This window comes from Nycticebus coucang, chromosome 20, assembly GCF_027406575.1.
Source record: "Nycticebus coucang isolate mNycCou1 chromosome 20, mNycCou1.pri, whole genome shotgun sequence".
In the NCBI taxonomy this organism is placed as follows: Eukaryota; Metazoa; Chordata; class Mammalia; order Primates; family Lorisidae; genus Nycticebus; species Nycticebus coucang.
Window position 1 is genome coordinate 64,014,574 of NC_069799.1, and position 20,190 is coordinate 64,034,763.

A 20,190-nucleotide genomic window follows, 5' to 3' on the forward strand; every position below is an offset into this window, starting at 1 on the left:
CATCAAATGCGTTTTAATAAGAAAATGGTACATTGTAGGGGGTCACGAAGGCATTTAACCAAACTCCCTTCCATCTCCATTGCTCCTGCTCTTCTGGTTTCTCTTTCCGTCCTCTGCTGCGCACTTAAATGTCATGTATGTAAGAAATTGCCTCTTGGATCCTAGATAAGCAGGGTACATAAACAAACAGCCGATTTAGCCTCTTTCTATAGAGGAAATGAGCAGGCAGTGTGTGCTGGGAGAGCGTTCTGTCCCAGCACCAGGTGCTGGCTGTTTTTCTACAACAGCAGCCAAAGCCAAGGTCTACGGGAAACAGAGGCTAGGAATCCCTCTGTCCAGCAGCCCAAAGGGTGTAGCTTCCACCCCGTGTCCTTGAACACAGTTTGTTGCTTCCAAACTTTTTCCCTCTTAGACATTTTTCGTAGCAATTGGCTTCCTTTAGCCCCCGTGTGGTTGAGATCGCGGGGAGGAGAATGTTTATTTGTAACTAACATTCTTGTTTCCGGGCAGAACTAAGGACCTGTGCTTTGTTCCGTCACCCTCAGCACTGTCATTAGTATGTAAAGTGCTTTGTCATTACAAGGTGGAATCCAGCAGAGGGCTGTTTAAAGTGCAGGCGTACTTCTTTCTTTCTTGGAGATCATGATGAAAGCTTCAAACCCTCCCTTCAGAAAAAAATGTACATTTGGACTTTCCACTGCAAGATCCTGCGTAGATGTGATTTCAGGGGCTGTGGACGATACTGACTATACCTTGTGAAGATTGTTCTTTGTATTGTAGAAATATATTGATATGTGTATGTAATATATATAATCTCCCTGTTATGTTCACTATGTCGTGTCTCTCCTTTCCAAACAATTATTTGTTTTTATCAATTTTTCAGTAGTACAGAGAAAACTATTATGACAAAATGTAAACTCTGTTATGAAGAATATTTTTTTCTTTGTAAGTTGCCTTTCCTAAGAGACAAAGAGCATAAGAATTACTTCCAAAGGGGAAGAAGTTGGGAATAGTATGTATTGAGCACCTACTGTATGCCAGGCACCTGGCATGTGTGATACCTCCTAATCCTGATTGTGGCTCTCTGACTGTGGAATTGTTCCAGTTAGCAGACACAGAAGTGAGGCTCAGGACCGAGTCATTTTGATTCTGCCCCGCTCTGCAGCCTGCTATCATTGGTATTATGTAATTCACAAGGAGGACATAGCTTCTGACTCAGAAGTACTGGGCTTTTAGAGAGGAAGAGGGCCAGCTGGGGACCCTGGCTAGGATTACACCTAGACTAATTAGAATTAACTCCAGAATGCAAGGACGGTCCAGCATATGCAAATCAATTAAACTGGTACACCCCATTAACAGAATGAGCAGTCACTATCACACGATCATCTCATGAGATGCATAGAAATCATTTAACAAAATTGAACACCCTTTTGTTGTAAAATAATTTTGTTAAAAATGATTTTAAGAAGGAATTTTACTCAATGTAAGAAAGACTTTATGAAAAACTCATAGCTAACATCATATTCAATGGTAATAAACTGAAAGATTTTTAGCATTTTTTAAGATCAGAAACATGGAAAAAGCTCACACCACTTGTATTTAATATAATACTGAAAGTTTTAGCAAGAGCAATTAAGCAAGAAAATGAAATAAATGGCAGCCAAATTGGAAAGGAATAAATAAACTTATCTATTTAGATTAGAGGCAGAGAAGAGTCAGTGGGTGGAGAAAGAGTGGTGGACACTTGGGAGTGTTAGCTTGCCTGGGACCACCAGAGGGGTGGCGTTAGAAGACTCAGCCTCCCCCAAATCAGAGCAGCCTCCGCAGTTCGCTGCTGCCCCCAGCCAAGTGGGAAAGGAGAAAGGGAAACACAGGGGAGGGGAGGGATGGTTCTCATTAGGAAAGTAGGTCAGATTCTTCCCCTTTTCTGGTCGGCTCCCAGGCTCTTTCCTCGCACTCTTCATTATCCCTAGAGCACAGCCCTTGGGTCTGAGGGCCCTGCTGCCGCACCGCCTGTGCTTCTGAGATGCTTGGTGGTGCCCGCAGCATAAGCCCCAATTCACAGCTGGGAGAAATGAAACAGCCTTATTCTGCTTTGGGATTTTGGTCAGTAACTATGCAGCAGTCTATACTAACCTCATAGATTTTTTTTCCCCTCCTCTCATAAAAAGAGGGTTTTATTTTCTAGAGAGTTCCAGTAAACTTTTTTTTTTCTGAAAAAAATAGGTAGTGGAAAATTCACTGGGTCACATTCACTGTCTGGTACTTAATGTGTGGAAATCAGTGTCAGGAACTGAGCTTCTTGTGAGTAACCAAGTTGAGGACCAGCCCAATCTTAGGGCATATAAAATAAGCCCATTTAGGCGAAACTCATGAATTTTCATCATGAACCAGCAAACAGCAGAGGTCAACAGGAAACCAAAATAATAATACTGTCTCCTTTCTCATGGTCTATATCAAAGAGCCCAGTCAAATGAATTATGAAGAGAGAAATTATACTTTCTAATCCCCAGTGCTTTTATGCAGCCATGAATGGCATTAATTCAGGGTCCTTGTAAAAAGCATTTTCACGAGAGAGATTTGAAGCAAGACAAAATAGGTACATGCCGGCGTTATAAAGAGAGTCAAGTGTAATTGTTGCAGAATCTTAGAGATAATCTCAGCTCTGCCTAATTACACATAACACGTCTTATTGATGCTTTGCTGTGTGTAAGGCATAGGTCTGCTTTCTATGGGTAAAACCCAGAATCACCTGGGAGGCTCATTAAAATACACATGGCTGAGGTCCACCCCAGGAGTTTCTAATTTAGAGTTTCCAGGGTGGGCCAAAGCATCATGGACGGTTTTATCAAGTTCCCAGGTGACACTCATGCTACTGGTCCAAGATCATACTGTGAGAACTGCTGTGCACCATTGGGCAGGTGGGGTTATTTCAGGGTTCCCGCCAACACTCTGATGGAAAGCCTGTACTCTTATGGAAACAGCTTTCTTAGGGTGAGCAGACACCACAGGGCACAGTGCCCTGGGTAACTGTGTCCCTGGTCCTAGTTCTGCCAGCTAATCCTCAGGTGAACAGCTACACAAACATGTCCATCCTAAGGAAGAGGATCGACAGGGGTCTGTTTTGGCAAATAACATTGTTCGTTTTCATTCCAAGGAATGCTGCTTCTGCTACCTAACTCCCAGCAGAGGTCAACTTTAAAAAAAATGGGTGTGTACATACAAAAATCTTAGAGCTACACCGTGGTGAATTTTTGCGTAAGTGTACACCCATACCTCTGCCTCCCTCCTCAAGACATAGAATGTTTTCACTATCCCCCCAAATTTCCTTGTGCTCTTTTTCACTCAGTAGCCACCTGCTAGAGGCAATGACCAATCCACTTGGGTTGCCGTGGGTGTGTTGTGCCTGCTGTCGAACTTCATGTAAATAGAAGGGTAGAGAATACGTTCCTGCGTCTGGCATTTTCACTCAAGATGGCTGTGCGACTCGGCCACGTTGCAAATGGCAGTAGTCGTTCCCTCATTTTTATTGACATGTAGTATCCCAAGTTTGGCATATTTTATGGTCTTATATTGAATTCCTTCTTCTACTCTGTATGTATAAGCTGTGTAACATTGCGTAGACCTTGTATCTATTTAGCTATAGAATCCCAGCTCTCATAGCTGCTCGCTGTGAACCAGAATGCTGCTAGGATGCATTGCATTGCTTAATCTCCTCCCTAGTGTGAAGTTGGTACCGTCATTAGTCCACTTGAGGGGTGAGATGACCAAGGTTCAGTGATGTGCCCGGGGGCTCACAGCTGATAAAAAGTGGAACTGATATTAGAGCTCAAGTCTGTCTGACTCACGATCCTGAGTTCTTAGCTGATGTATTACCATGGCTCTCACCCGTGGGGCTTCACCAGTAATCACCAATGAGAGACTGAACCCAAGGACACGCATTTTCCTTTGACTTCAAGAACTTTTGCATTGTCGGCCTGGTTTCTTCTCCCCTAAGCTTCCCAAGGCATCTTCGACCAGGCTGGTGAAAATTTGTTTGCTAGCTCCTGATCACTTCCAAAATGCCTGCCCTTGACAAGGGCAAAGAATAGAAGATTCAGTTCTACCGTGTGGTTCCTGTTAAAGTTACACCTAAATTTGTCCCTGAAAAAAAAAATCGTCTGTTCTTTTAAAGGAAATGTTTAAACTTCCTTTGACTTTTGTGTCTAATAAACCTCTAGCAGAAGGATATTTATTCTTAAGTACAAATTACTGTGGCCATCTATGCCTCATTTCCTTTTTTTTTTTTGCAGTTTTTTTGTTTTGCAGTTTGAACCTGCCACCTCCAGCTCATATGGGGCCGGTGCCCACTCCTTTGAGCCACAGGTGCCGCCCCGCCTCATTTCCTTTTTTATCCTGCTAACTGGAGATGGGAAATTGCTGGTCGGCCTATTCCGTGCCATTGACTTGAATAGATTTAAAAAGATAATCAGATGTGTTGCCACAGTTTTAATCTTAGTTTTGATTCAGTATCTGGATAAAAAGCCTTTATGTATACTTATGATGAAGAATTCTTATTTTTATTTGTATATTCCTCATGGTGCATGCATATATCAAAATTTGGATTTTTATTGCTGAATACGTAGCTGGGATGTTGTTTGGACTTATAAAGGTGGGTGGTCTGCTGAACAATTCTGTATCCTAACAGGAAATGAATCCCAGATGTAAAAGCTGGGATGTTCTGTGCTTAATCTGTCATGACATTAGTTTTTCATAAATCACATAAAATCTGTTTATCTGCTTGTCTAATTCATATCCCAAGGTTCATACTAGAAAAAACTTTGGGAATTTTTTCCTTTTTTTTTGTTGTTGTTTCTGTTCGTTTGTTTTATAAAGAGGCATAAACTTTCTGGACAAACTGTCAACCTGAAATAAGTAACTGAGGCAAAAAGCTCAACCAGTGGAGATTTATTTAGCCAAAACTGAGGATGCCCCACACAAACTACAGACAAACCTTTGGCTGTTTTTCTGAAGGGGAATTTGGAAGTTTCAGCATTTAAAGGCATATAGAAATAAGGGACATGGGGTGGGGGGGGGTAGTGAGACAAAATGGTTACATTCTTGTGAGACCCAAGAAAATAAAATTTTACACAAGATAAGGCAACTATTAGAGAAGAAAAAATGAAGTGAAGGAAGCATCAATTATATAGGTGTCTCTGGGCAGGTGGAAGAATGTCTGATCCTATCTTGTCTCTGTTTTGCACCTGTAAAGATGAACTTGTAATTCACTATTAGTGTGAAATGGGACCAGGGAGGCACAGGCACAGTTTGCATGTCCTTAAGTATGGGACACCAGCAAAGACTTTCCTTAATGAATGATCCATGGGGCAGTTCTTCATAGGGGCCTGAAGCCTGGACCTTCTCTCCTGAATAAGGAATCGGGTGGGGGAGGGGTCCTGAGATGTTTATTTTCTTTTTACAATAGTGTGTTAAAGCAGCCCAATAATTGACAAAAGAAAGGTTTGTTTGTTTTTTTATGGAATAATTCCATATGGAGGAAAAATGGCATTAGAAATAATCGTTTTGCAGCCCCAAGGAAAGAGCAGATCAAACATCGTCTGTGATTATAAACCAGTTGAGTGGAAGATCACTGGGGACCTTTATGATGATGGGTCAGGCTGGCAACACCTGAGCCACCGTACACCTCCAGTAAAGTAGACAAGGAGATATTATGTGCCCGTGATGTGCTGAAGAGGAAGATCCTCAGCATCACCTCAGAAGTGTTCTCACAGCAGCCCCGAGCCTGAACATAACCCAGCTGCTAGCTATGCCCCTGGCTGTAGCTTCTGGAATATGGGGAAACACAGGGGATTGTGCTGGGTTCTCAGCCTCGGCTGCACATCAGAATCACATAGGGGAATTTTTAACATCTTCATTCTCAGGCTGAGTCCCAGACCAATGAAATGAGAATCTCTGGACCCAGACATTAATATTTTCTATTGCTCTCCTGTATCTAACACTGTGCACCAAGGTTGGAAACCGGAGGAAAAGGGGAGCATGTTAGGACAGGATGTGAGAAATACCGCAGGACACATGACCGGCCTTTTACCACATATGAGGTTGAGCAATTAAGTTCATGAACTCATCCTAGAAAACATGCTATGTACTTCCTTGCTGAATATCACTACAGTCACCTTCAAGGTCCTCCCCTTGGGGAGCCGTGACACCCGTACCCAGTCCAGCCTTCAAAGCGATGTTGGAACTTTTTCTCTGGAGTGGCCATCAGAACTGTCATTGTACATGTACGTAGCTTTAGAAAAAGAAGTTGGGGAGGGCAGACGGTAGATTAAAAGAGACTTAAAAAACAGAAATGAAATGGGATGTAGGGACTCTGTTTTCAAACAAACCAACACTTTTATTAGAAAGAATCAGGGAAATGTAAATGCAAACTTGAGTACTAGGTATAAGGCATGGGGCATGACCTTAGTTTCTTGTGATAATGGTTTTGTGGTTATGTTAGAAAGAACGAGAGATCCACAGCCAAGTATTATGGATGAACTGTGATGCCTGGGGTTTGTTTTAAAATACTCTAGCAAAAAAATGGTGGGAGAATAGACAAACCCAGATACAAAAGATTGGTAAAATGCTGGTAGTTATTAAAGTTGGGTGGTGGGTACACAGGGGTTTATTTCACTATTCTCTCTTCTTTTGTGTGTTTTAAATTTTTTCATAAGAAGAAGTTCAAAAGGGAGCACAGAGGTGAGCTATTTGGTATAATATCTCTTGCTTTGTCATGTGTCATCAGCACAAAGCCTTGAAGTTCCTATGAAAAAGGAACCTGCGATAAAACGTGTCTGTGCTAAAAGGTTCTTATTCCTCTTCAGAGAAACATTTCTATGTTCAATTTTTATGCTTACGTTTTGTTTGCAGATGATTCCGGACCTCCTCCTTCAACTGTTATCAACCAAAATGAGACTTTTGCCAAAATCGTTTTTAAGCCTAATGTGGTACAACAAGCCAAGATTGCCCAGAATGGGATTTTGGGAGACTTTGTCATTCGGTACGACGTCAACAGGGAACAGAGCATAGGGGACATCCAGGTACTTGTGGTCTTGCTGCTGCTGTTTCACGTGGTTGCCGTAAGCTTTTCTTAATAGTTAGACTCAGAACTGTGGATTCCACACTTCCCTAAGGGAGAGAGAACTTTTGGCTTGTCAGTAAATGTGTTTTAACCCAAAATACGTCTTCAAAGAGACCAGTGGTGGCCTTTTGCTGGATGCTGAGCGAACCTATTTCCTGCTTCAGTAATCTGGAGCGCAAATGAAATCTGTAATACGATTTTCCCTGTGGTGTTTTAGATTAAGTTAGAATTTTAGTTCATCTTCAATTTTAATTAAAAGAGACTGCTCCACGGCTCATTTCCCTTTAGGTTTTATTGCTCCAGAGACAGGGTGGGAATATTAAAATACATTAATGTGCACACAGAATGTAGACAACCTGATGTCTCCACCGGCAAGATGCTGGGTAAAGACCAGATAATGGAAGAAGCAGGATTCTCAAGCAGCAAGGTTCAGAGGGGGACGGATAATTAAAGTGGAATTAGCAGCCATCATGGATCATTTTTTTTTTTTTTTTTGCAGTTTTGGCCGGGGCTGGGTTTGAACCCGCCACCTCCGGCACATGGGGCCAGGGCCCTACCCCTTTGAGCCACAGGTGCTGCCCCATCATGGATCATTTTTTAAAAATTAATTTCAAACTATTACGGGGGCACAAACGCTTTTGGTGACATGGATCGCTTTTGTAATATTTTAGTCACTGCTGTACGTGTGGCCATCCCCCAAATCACTGAAACATTTTGAAGGGAATATTCTATCCTCATACAAAGTAAATTAGCAGTTAGTTCTCTTGGAGGGATCAGGACCACAGATCATTTGCTTCTGGGGGTGGACTCTGGTCCTAGACTGTTTCCTGCAGTCTTTGACTTTAGGCCGTTCCATAGATTATTCATTTTAGGTAATTTTCCTCCCTGTTCTAGGTACTAGTATTTTTATGTTCTTTTCTCTCTACCAGGTTCTAAATGGCTATTTTGTGCACTACTTCGCTCCTAAAAACCTTCCTCCTTTACCCAAGAATGTGGTATTTGTGCTCGACAGCAGCGCCTCCATGGTGGGAACCAAACTCCGGCAGGTGAGTGAGAGATGCCTGCCTAGTTTTTTCTCCCTTGCATTTGCCTGGGACAGTGGTCTGCTTTGGGAATAATATTCCATGGATGACGAATGTCAGCTCTCCCATCCAGCTATTCCTGCAGACAGAGAGCATTCGTGAACTGACTCAGTTAATGCATCAATGCAGACATTTCCGCATGGTGGTTTTAGGAAAGCAGAGAGACATGCTATAGAAACCCCTTGGAGTAAAGGACCCTAGCGAAATGGATAAGGTGAGCGAGATGGTAGTTTATCTAGACAGCCACGCTCCCCAGCACCCTTGTGGACAGAATCACTCTGTCCAGTGATGTTTCCTCTGAGAACAATGGAATAGAATCATGGGGGGCCACCTTGGCTTATCCTTCAAACAAAGTGCTCAGGTCTCAATAACTCAGGACTGGCATTCTCACAGAATTTAGGACAAACTTAAAATTCCAGAGCTGGGTGGAGGACATTAAGGGGCCATACAGTCTGTGCTTAAACATTAAATTTCCTGAAAGTACAACTGTTTACATTTTTCTTACAATCTACTAGAAAAGGGTATTTCTTATCTTATTCTGGTATCATAAATGTCACAATTTTACATTTATAATATATTTCAAACTCACGTAATGGAAAACAGAGAGCTACTAGCCCCTAGACCAACTAATGTGTCTATATTCATCAAAAGCTTAAATCTCTTAGTTTTTATTTTTAACTTCATCATCTATTTCTTATTAACACTTTATTGTGTTTTAATGAGTAAAATACTGTCTCAGATCTCATAAAAAGTCTCCCTTTCATCTGTTTTGACCCCTGCGTCCTACCTCACATGCAATCGAACCTAATCCTAGTCGATAAACTATTGCAAGTATTTTCTCTTAGGCTATTAACTTTTTAAATCATTTCTCTGGCCATATGTATTTTAAAAATCATGTACTGGAAGCATGAATCCTATTCAATTTTTATATGAGGACAATTAATGACAACTAAGGTTATGGGGGGGAAGGAAAAGCAGAGAGAGGGAAGGAGGGAGGGGGCGGGGCCTTGGCGTGTGCCACACCTTCTGGGGGCAAGACATGATTGCACAAGGGACTTTACCAAACAAATGCAATCAGTGTAACCTGGCTTATTGTACCCTCAATGAATCCCCAACAATTAAAAAAAAAATCATGTACTAACATATCTGTCTACTTCTTCCTCATGGCATCTGGTTTTTCTTTACCTCAATATAGCAAAAACATATATTCCAAAATGTGAAATAAGATAGGGTTTAACTCTTTTCTTTTTGAGAATAGGTGGATATAACCTCTGACTAATGTAGGCCAAGAAAACCTCACTCTGTAAATCAGCATTTTGTGGTTCTTCACATCACATTCTGAGTCCAATCTGCCAACACCTCCATTTTTATTGCTTTTTCTTCCTCCTGCATTTCTGACCATCTGTCTGGGGTTACTTTTCTTCTGCATGAAAACTTGCATTAATATTAGTATATCTTGGGCGGCATCTGTGGCTCAAAGGAGTAGGGTGCCAGCCCCATATGCTGAAGGTGGCGGGTTCAAACCCAGCCCTAGCCAAAAACTGTAACCCCCTCCAAACCAAAAAAACAATAATATTAGTATATCTTTTTTAGAAGTGAGGATCTGCTGGTAGAGATTTCTGTTTTTGTTTGTCTGAAAATGATTCATTTCACTTTCATTCCTAAAAACATTTGTACTAGGTACAGTATTCTATGTTGGCAGTGATTTTCTTTCAGTAATTGAAGATAGATTCCATTGCCTCCTGGCTTCCATTGTTGCTCTTGCAAAGTCAGTACAATTTTTAACTGTTGTTCCTCAAAAGCAGGGTTTTTCCACCTCTTTAATCTCATGGTACACTCGAGCCCATCATTATACTTACACAGCACACTTAAAAAATTATGTTGACGGGTGGCGCCTATGGCTCAGTCGGTAAGGCGCCGGCCCCATATACCGAGGGTGGCGGGTTCAAACCCGGCCCCGGCCAAACTGCAACCCAAAAATAGCCGGGTGTTGTGGCAGACGCCTGTAGTCCCAGCTGCTCGGGAGGCTGAGGTGAGAGAATTGCTTAAGCCCAGGAGTTGGAGGCTGCTGTGAGCTATGTGAGGCCACGGCACTCTACCAAGGGCCATAAAGTGAGACCCTGTCTCTACAAAAAAAAAAAAAAAATTATGTTGACATAAAAAGGGTTAAAAAAGATATATTTACTTTTCTTCTTTCAAAAATAACTTAATTAATAATCTTTGAAAATTTCTGTGGGACACCTAAGATCCTTTCAAAGCATACCAGTTGAGAACATTGCTCTAATGGGAGTCTTTTATAATCTGACTACTTTTAAGACTTTTCTTTTTGTCTTTAGTTTTCCGTAGCTTTAATATGGTGGTTTTAGGTGTGGCTTTCTTCTTTATTCCATTGAAGATAACTAGGACTTCATGAATTAGTGGGTCAATGGGAAAATCCTTTGCCATTATCTCTGAAATTGCTTCAGTTCACTTTTTCTTCTGGGATTCCAGTGTTAGATTTTCTCTTTGTATTATCTGTAGTTTCTCATGCTTTTTTCTACATATTCCAACTTTGATTTTCTGTGCTTCATTCCAAACTTGTCTTCCAGTTCACAGATATTTCTAATTTGCTGTTAAACTGGTCCATTGCGTTATTCAGTTCTTGTATATATATATATATATATATTTTTTTTTTTTTTTAGTTATTGTACTTTTTAGTTCTAGAATTTCTATTGGGTTCTTTTTCAAACCTAATCTGTGACTTTTTAGGATTTTCGGTTATTATACAAAGTTTTAAATAATGTTTTGTATTTTCTCAAGCAGTAAACATAGTTATTTTAAACTCTATGTCTGATAAATTCTAACTGTGGAGCCCTTAGGGGCTGTTTTCATTGTCTGTTATTTTCCGTCCTGTGTAACTGGTTGTCTTTGACTGAATGAGGGAATAATATTTGAAAATTCATTTGTAGAATTAATGAGGTCCAGGATGGTAGTCTATTTCTATAGAGAACATTTTGGTTTGTTTCTATAAGGTACCTGGGGGAATTAGAATCTGGGATTTTTTAAATTTTTTTGAGACACAGTCTCATGGTTTTACCCTCGGTAGAGTGCCGTGGAGTCATAGCTCACAGCACCCTCAAACTCATGGGCTCAAGTGATCCTCTTGCCTTAGCTTTCCAAGTAGCTGGGACCACAGGTGCCCACCACAATGCCTGGCTATTTTTAGAGATGGGGTGTCTGGGTCAGGTTAGTCTCGAACTCCTAAGGTCAAGCAGTCCACCTGCCTTGGCCTCCCAGATAGAATCTCGGATTATTTTAGTCCATTTTTAGGGCTTAAGATTTTTCTTGGTGGCCTAGATGGCCCAAAACTGGATTTCGGGTTTTTTCTAGAGCTGGTCTATTTCTGTTTTGCACAAGTATAGTGTTTTGCCAAAGTAGTCATCCATCGTGGACTCTGAACTTCGCCTTTCTGCTCCTCACCTGCAGAAGTGGTGCTGAGTCTCTCAGATATCTCTTTGGCCTTGACAAACGTCCATTAGATAAAAGATCTTCCTACATGGTGAGCTCACCTCTTTAAATTTTTATTCTTCTTTCAGATCTTTTTTTCCTCACTAGTTTGTTAGCTCTTTGCTGCTACTACCAAGATAAAAAAGAAACATTTTTTCAGTGTTTTTGGTTGTTCCCAGTGGAAAGCTAAACCAAATGTTTGTTTTGCTTCTTTCTCAAATCTACTCTGTAACTTTAGGATTTCTGGTTACTTTACAGTTTTCAATAATTAAAAAAAAAAAAAAGTTGTCTCAAGCACAGCAAACCTAGTTATTTTAAAGTCTGTGTCTGATAAATTTAAACTTTGAAGCCTCTTAGGCCCAAATTACCTATAAGTTTTCTAACATTTTCTCCGATGTCTCAAGCACCCTAAAGCGAAGTGTTCTTTCATTGTGTTTGGTATTTTTTGATGATTGAGAGTCCTTTGCATGCTTGCCAAATACCCAGTGAAGTTCTTTGCTTTATGTACTACAAGTTCTTATGTGCTGTTTGTTGACCAAATTGTTTCTGTGAGTATGGTGGCTGGACAATAGGCCTTGGCATAAGAACACTCATGGCTTCCTTTTTTTCAAGACCACCGTCACCCATGGAATATGGTGTTAACTGGGTCTGACCTTTGGTCCAGTATCATAATGATTGCATTTGGATTTTGAATCAGTTACTACCTGCTAAGGAGTTTCCATGTGCTCAATTTCCCTACTATGTGCCTATGAATCTTCAGATTTTTTTTTCTTTCTTCTTCTTTTTTGTAAACAATGAGCTTGATGAGGGCAGGGTTTGTGTTTGCTCTCATCAAAAATAACTTGATGAAGATATTGACGATTCCAATTCCTGTAACCAATCTAAATTTCTGTGATCACCAATTTGTATTCTGGTATCTTTATTTAACATCGTATCATGAACCTGTCTTATGTTATTCGATATTCTTTAAAAACTCGTGCTGGGCAAGGTGGCTCACGCCCATAATCTCAGCACTCTGGGAGGCCAAGGCAGGTAGATTGTTTGAGCTCAGGAGTTCAAGACCAGCCTGAGCCGAGCGAGACCCTGTCTCTAAAAGTAGCTAGGCCTTTAGGTGGGCACCTGTAGTCTCAGCTACTTGGGAGGCTGAGGCAAGAAGATCACTTGAGCTCAAGAGTTTGAGACTGCTGGGAGCGATGATGCCATGGCACCTAACCAGGGCAACCATTTTTTTTTTGTAAACAAAAAATTAGAAAAACTAACCAAACACATGGTGGGAGCCTGTAGTCCCAGCTACTTGGGAGGCTGAGGCAAGAGGATTGCTTGGGCCTGAGAGTTTGAAATTGCTGTGAACTATGAAGCCACAGCACTCTACTGGGGGTGAAAAGTGAAACTCCATCTCAAAAAAAATAAAAAAATTCTTTAAAAACCTGATTCTAGTGGGCAGTGCCTGTGCCTCAAAGGAGTAGGGTGCCAGTCCCATATACTGGAGGTGGCGGGTTCAAACCCAGCCCCGGCCAAAAACTGCAAACAAACAAACCAACCTGATTCTAGTGATTGTGGAGCAGCACAGTCCAATAGAAGCTTCTATGAGAATTGGGAGGTTCCGTCTGCTCTGATAGCCAGCTGTCATGTAAAGCTATTGAGGCATTTGGAACGTGGCTGATGCAACTAAGGAACTGAATTTTTAGTTTCATTTAATTTTAATCAACTTGAGTTTGGATAGACTGTGTGGAACAGTACAGCCACAGCACATTTATTCATCCTACCCCCCGCGGAGATGACTTTCCTCCTGCAGAAATCCTTGATACACACTCTGTGGTTTTCTTGAATCTGTTTCTTAGAAGTGGAGTTTCTGGGCCAAAGAATACCAACTCATTTATGGGTTTTAGTTTATATTACCAAAAATTGTCTCGAAAGTCTATTTCAGTTTACAACTTTAAAAACCATTATCAGAGTAAGTGTTCCAAATGGATTAAGGGGCGAAAAAGATGATCTGTGAACCACACCCCCCCCAAAATGTAAGAAAATATAGATGCATATTTGACTAGTTTTGAAGTGGGGGAAAACGAACCCTTAAAAGCAATGAAAGTAATGACTGTAAAGGAAAAAAATTAACAACTTGACCTACATGAAGATTTTAAACTTTGGTTATAAATTTAAAAAAAAAAGTGAATGAAAGAGAGGGAAATTGTGTGCGGGAGAAAGACAGGAAGGAGTTTGTCATCCATGTATGATGAGCTATTCCAGGTCAATAAACATTAATCCTATATAAGAGAAACAGCAAAAGATGTAAAGCCATGCACAGGAGGAAGTAAAAAGACTCAGTGAGGTTATGGGAAAAGGGAGAAGTAAAGAAATGCTCAGAGCACTCACATGTTCAAGGGTCAGGCTCACTTCAGAGTTTAAGCCCAAACCGACTTCAGCCCAGAACACAAGGGTATTCTTACCACGTAACCCCTATAAAGACAAATCATGCCTTGAATTGTCCAGAGGATAAAAACAGTGAACTAAATCAGGGTCTCCACAATTAGCCTTTATCATACAATAACTGGGGCACTTCTTAAAAATATAACATGGGGGCATTTTCAACATAATTAAGGGTATTAACATGAATTATTTAATATGAGGATATTTAGTTTTTATGATAATTTCATTGTCATTCCCATTTTACAGGTGGAGAAACTGAGGCTTTGCAAAGGTAGATGCTAATAAATGGCAGGGCCAGGCTTCAGTCCCAGGTCTGATCCAAAGTCCCTGAACAAACTCAACGCCATGGGGCCTCCGTGCAGGTCACAGTGTGACGAGGTAGCACAACTGTGTGCAAACGGATACTGGGTCAGTGCGGTTTCGTTTCAGGACCCGACTGACAAGGCAGCCCCGTAGAAGGCAGGGATTTCCTTGCGCTATGTAAGAGCCTGTGACAACAGATGTCAGAGCATTTGTTATTTCCCCTCTCCCTTCATTCCTGGATATTACAACCCCATTCCTTGCTAGCCACTGAAAGTCTGGCGTGCACTCTGCTGGCGTCTAAGCTTGCAGCCATGGGCTCTTTCCAGGAGAGCCACCCCACAGCCGCCAAACACATGTTTGAGCAATTTATAACGCCCCTTGCCGCCTTGAGTGGTTTCGAAAACTCCCGACTGTTTTAGCAATTCTTGTCTGAGGCCACAGCACCAAGTGAAAAGCTGAGTTGGCTCTTCGCAGAGTCTCGTATGTGATGTGATGTCTGCTGGGGCGAGGAAAATTACCCCCAGCACAGGGCTTTTCTATCATGTCATCAGGCACACAGGATGGATGTTTGTCACAGGCCCACTTGGATCTGTCATGCATCGTTCACTGTTACTCTGAAGGGCGTTGGCGCCCTCCTCTGTGACGGGCCTGGAGGACTTGATTGTGCTTATGTCAATGCAGGCCGTGGAGCCGGCATTTATTAATTACTTGAAGTTTGATTCAGAAAGAGATGTCAAGATCAGTCAACCCTAAAACGTAACCTCCATAAGGGGCATATCTGTCCAGGACAGCCCTTGAAGCTGTGTGCACCTGGCATTTTCTGGTTCTTGTCCTAATCTCTCTGAGAATATAAGCCCAGAAGCCAGGGCTTCCCCAGCTTGGGGATGGCACCAGGGCTGCCCACACATTGCTGGCATGTGGGTTGGTGTTTTCTCTTTCACGTGTGTTTGCAGATGAATGTGCCGGGCCTGGGCAGGCAGGATTTCTGCCTCCCAATTTGAGCTGGTAAAACATCTCAGAGCAGCAGCAGAGAAAAGCTAAAAAGCGCAGAGAAGAATGTGATCAGGGTTGACGTCCTTTCTTCTTGTGAGTCGCACACCTGAAGCACCAGCACGTGTGACCACGCGTGTCCTTGTGGCTTGGCTATTAAGTATGTTTTTCCTTGACCAAGGCCTACTTCTTTCTTTCCCCTAATCTGTATAATGACATGTACCACTTTCGCCTTCACATTAAGGAACATGGCTAAGGGACCCTCTCTAGCAACTGAGTGGTGACGGATGGATCATTTTCCAGATGCTTTTCATGCTGTGATTGTCTCCAAACTTGTTCCCGCACCCTGTACCGTCCTCTGCCAATCCAAGTTCCTACATAACTTTAGAAAGGTTGTCTTCCTTTTCCTATTTAATTTGCTTGGCAATTTCAGAGGGTAAAGGACAAATGTTTTCCTTACCCAGAATTGCCTCATTAAAATGAGGAAAAACGGGAATTAATGGTGTGAGAAGTGTGGCTTGCATGTGGCTCCTGCCCCATCCACAGCCTTACTTTAATCCTGGGACACCAGTTTCTTCCTCATTGCGCAAAACTGGGCTTCCCAGAGCTACGTGCGCATTCTGTCTGTAACCTTACAGGTGGATAGTTTGGTAAGCACCACGGATTTGGGGAACGCCTTGTTTTTGATCATTATAATGTGCATTCCTGGTAATGTTGTTTGCTGCAAAACCACAGCACACAAACGGTAAATGTACCTGGCATTTTTACATTTTTAAAGTATGGATACTGCTAGGTGACCGCTGGGTATCACGCACTTGGAGGATTTTATTACATAGGCATTTTTTTTGTTCGTTTAAAATTTAGCCATGCACTGAAGTTGACATTACTATCCTCATTTTATGAATGGGAAGGTGACAGCAGGAAGGTGATATCATTACACTGAAATTCACAGAGTTGTAAGTAGAAAAGTTAGGATTCAAGCCTAAAGCGCTTCACCATAATATTAAGTGTGGACCTCGACAGAGCTGTAGGCCACCTCTCAAGCTTTTTGTCACCAAGTAATGTGACGGGCAGTGGTGCCCATCTCAGGTGAGTGCACAGGCATGTCACCTGCCCAAAGAGTCATCAGCCAGAAGGCTGGTGATGTCAAGAATTAATGAAGCCGTTCTTTTCTGATCCATAGAGTTAGCGTGCAGTGTCCCATAGAGACATTCAGGACTGCAGACTTCTTTCTCTTTCACAATTTGGATTGGACAGGGCAAGTCCAAGTGTGAAGACAGTGGTATAGACCAAAGAAAGGTAAGTCATTGTCAAGTGCAGTGATCCAGTGCTGTGACAGTCTACCTGTCCTCTTCAAGAATATGTGGATCTACTACATTTTGGAAGGGAGGGATCTGGAAAGATATTTGGATATGGAGGAAGTAGCTTTTAATTATGGGGATCAAAAAAGGTGATCTGAGGTTCCCTGAGCAGCCTAGAGGAAAGCTGGGCACAGGCTGCAGGGCCTAAAAGGGCCTTGGAGGACTTGTGGTCTGGTTAGGAGGAGGGTGTCAGAGGAAGGTGTCAGAGGCAGGAGGATGCCAGCATCTCAACCATCTCTGGCCTAGAAAACTAGGAGGCACTCAGTCTGTGGCTATCACGCAAAGAAAAGTGAATGACTTTCACCAGTTGATTGGATTACAGCTGAGGGTATACCTGCATTAACTATGCAGGTTGCAGAGCCTTATAAGCCTTGGAGAGCCGGGCCCCATGACTAGGCCTAGCCCAGTTTAGTTTTCCTTTCTTATTTCCTGGAGCAGGGCTCTGCACACTTCTGTAAAGGGGAAGATCATGATTATTAGAAGCTTTGCGGGCCAGATAGTTTCTGCTGTAACTACTCAACTCCACCAGTGCACAGCCACATAAATAACTATGCAAAGAAATAGGCATGGCTGTTGGCAAAAAAAACTTTATTAAAAACAAGCAGCAGTATGGACTTAGCCATTGGAGCATACTGGGTCATAGTTGCTGACCCCTTCTCTAGAGCAATGACTAATTGGCATGTGACTAAAGGTTTCATCTTGTCTACTGGGCTGCCCTTGTCAAACCGTCGTCACCAGCAGATGAGTGTTTCAGGAATCCATTGCAAAACAGAGATCTGGGACTTGGGGAACAGAGACAGCGGGAAACTGTTGTTTTTGTCGCTGACTTAGAGTATGAGGTCATAATGATGGACAGAGGGCAAATTATATTTCCCTCGCTCATCAGTGAAAACTTGGATTTTTAGTTTCAAGAAAAAATTGCTCTCAATGATAATACAGATAATTTCAGATAAATCGGAGGTCCCCATTAAAAAAAATGTTATTGTTGTTGAGGTCTTTTAAGATCACTCAAATGACATCATATTTTTTAAACCATTGAGGATCTCTGGATGTAGCCCCTACATGACTGTCATACAAAGGAAACGTACTGTGTAGAGCTTTGAGTGCTCCGTGTTACCTGCTCAGATTCCAACCTTGTCATTAGCACCCAAAAGCACGGCGCCAGGAAACAGCAGCAAAGCCCAGCTTCCCCCTTTCTGGTTTCTTAATTTTGCAGTCAAGTCTCAAATCAGGATTGGCAAACTTTTTGTGTAAAGGGCTAGATAGGGGCTGAAAGGAAACTTTACTACAGTTAACAACCAGATAAACACTACAAGTCAAAGAGAATTAAATGAGATAAAAAGTGTGGTCGTGCTTATCAGAGCGTCAGAAAGCTTTGTCACTGCAGGGATTGCATAACCTCGCTGGCTGACTGAATTGTAGCTGGGTCTGATTCCTGATAGCATGGTCTCCCTCTTCTCCTGTTCAGGACACCTGACTCTCCCTTAAGTTCCCGTCTTGGCTGTGACTCTAGACTTCAGAGTCTCCACAAATGAAACAAGTATTGGTTATCAGCTGCCGGAGAGTAGCCGGGCGGCTGCAGGGATGAATAAGACAAAGCCTGTTCCATCGAGAAGCCCAGAGGAGAAGAGAAAGTCAGATGGAAGTTACATGGAAAGAGCTCCCTGGGATACAGACATAGGCCAGGTCCCATCATGGCCCAGCGGGGTGGCAATCGGTTCTTCTTCGGGGTGGGAGGCGCAGGGATGATGAATGCTTCCCAGAGGAGGGCCTGGAGAGTGAGTCTCAAAGTCTCATGGAAGTGAGTTGAGTGGGCAACACAAGGTGGGGCATTGGAGAGGAGAGAGAGATGGAGAGGGAGAGGGGATGCTTGCACAAGCAGAGGGTTGGCTCTAAGGCATTTAAACTAAGGCCTTGAGAATTTGCTGGGGAAAAGAAACGTGGGACAACCAACATTATCCAAATACGCTGTGTCATGTCAGCAGTGGGAGGAACTGTAGAGGGAGGCAAGCCGAGGTCCTCAGCACAAGATTAGTGATGAAGATGGGCTCAGAACTAGTCCTGGCAGACAGGATGCTCGTTTGGGGGCAGGAAAGGAATGAGTGAATTCCTGGGTGGGAAAAATGTGAAGAAAGGAATGAAACATGTGCTGTTGTCTGAAGGTTTAAATAATAATTGGGACTAGATAACTTGAAAATCCTTCTGATACAAACATGCAGCAAAGCAGGTGAATTGGCACATGCCTTTTAAGTGTATAGCTGAGCTGGGGAGTGAGTGAGGACCCTTTCCCTCCACCCAAACAAGCAAACGGAGAAACAGCAAGCATGGCCCCTGAGTGAAGTGGTCCTCTCCCAGGAGGGTGGTCAGTCTGTATCGTGGGAGCTGAGGCTTTCATAGCCCTATGGGAACAGCAGATGAGACCATGGGCCCTCGAGGGGCAGTTGAGCCTGAGACCTTTGCAGAAGACTGTTTCCTCTGCAGGACCCCGTCCTCAGCACAGTAGAAGGGAGAGGAAACCACCACCCACCCTTTGGGGAAGGCAATGTGGGAGGAGGTTTGTCTAATTGTCTATGGGTTTGAGGTTGGTAGGAACATCCTTATAACCACAACATTCAAATAAAATAGACTAGAAGGCATTTGGGTTAGTGACTGAATTTTTATGACCATGGAATTAGGGAACTTTCTGATAATCTACCAATAAAGGATGTTGTGGCCCGTGATAGCCTCCAGGAACCCCCTCAGGCTGGCACTCTCTCTAAGTTGGGGTGAAAGGAAAGACATTCCCCCATAGAACTAAAGACCCTGCTTTCTTTGCTTTGAACTTTCAATCTACTGCAAATAAGGAAGACAAGCAAAAATCACCAAAAGTTCCTCCCTCGCCCCTAACAATAAGTCCACCCAGTTTTATGATCCTTTCCCTCCTGCAATAAAAATCTCACCTTCACTGGATCTGGGACGGTGGAAAGAGAAACAGGGACATGGCATTTCTCACCCTGCCTGGTGGAGGGTGGCTTCACTTACTCTAAGTATTTTCTTATGTATACAAACTACGTTCATTAATATACTGTGTTTACTTCTTACGTAATTGTCCCGTGATTTTATATCAAACACGGCTTTTTTCCCAGCTTCTTCGTATTTTGATATTTTATGTTCTTAATGTTTGACAAGAAAAATCCCTGGGAATTTATAGCGAGAGGCAGAGCATGGACGTAAGCCAGGGAATGAGAGATCAGCAGAACTCAGACTTCAGGGAAGATTGAATGGGTCAAAGGCAAGAGGAGAGTCTGACACCAAAAAATCTGTAGAATGAGACAGTCAGGGCTCCAGAATGCAAATAATATAAACTTCAGAATGTACGCCGAGGCACTGGAGACCAGGAACTCAATCGTCTTAGTTAGTGAGCATGTGGAGACGATGGGTG

The 20,190-nt window shown here is 42.5% G+C and overlaps 1 protein-coding gene across 2 annotated transcripts in view; it reads left to right on the forward strand.

Moving 5' to 3' along the window:
- Positions 1-20,190, forward strand: part of ITIH5 (inter-alpha-trypsin inhibitor heavy chain 5) — an 80,714-nt gene that overhangs the window by 34,050 nt on the left and 26,474 nt on the right. For both annotated transcript variants that reach the window (XM_053572896.1, XM_053572897.1), the window contains 2 exons: positions 6,910-7,079; positions 8,050-8,166. In XM_053572896.1, coding sequence (XP_053428871.1) covers positions 6,910-7,079; positions 8,050-8,166 — 287 coding nt within the window. The remainder of the gene's footprint in view (positions 1-6,909; positions 7,080-8,049; positions 8,167-20,190) is intronic.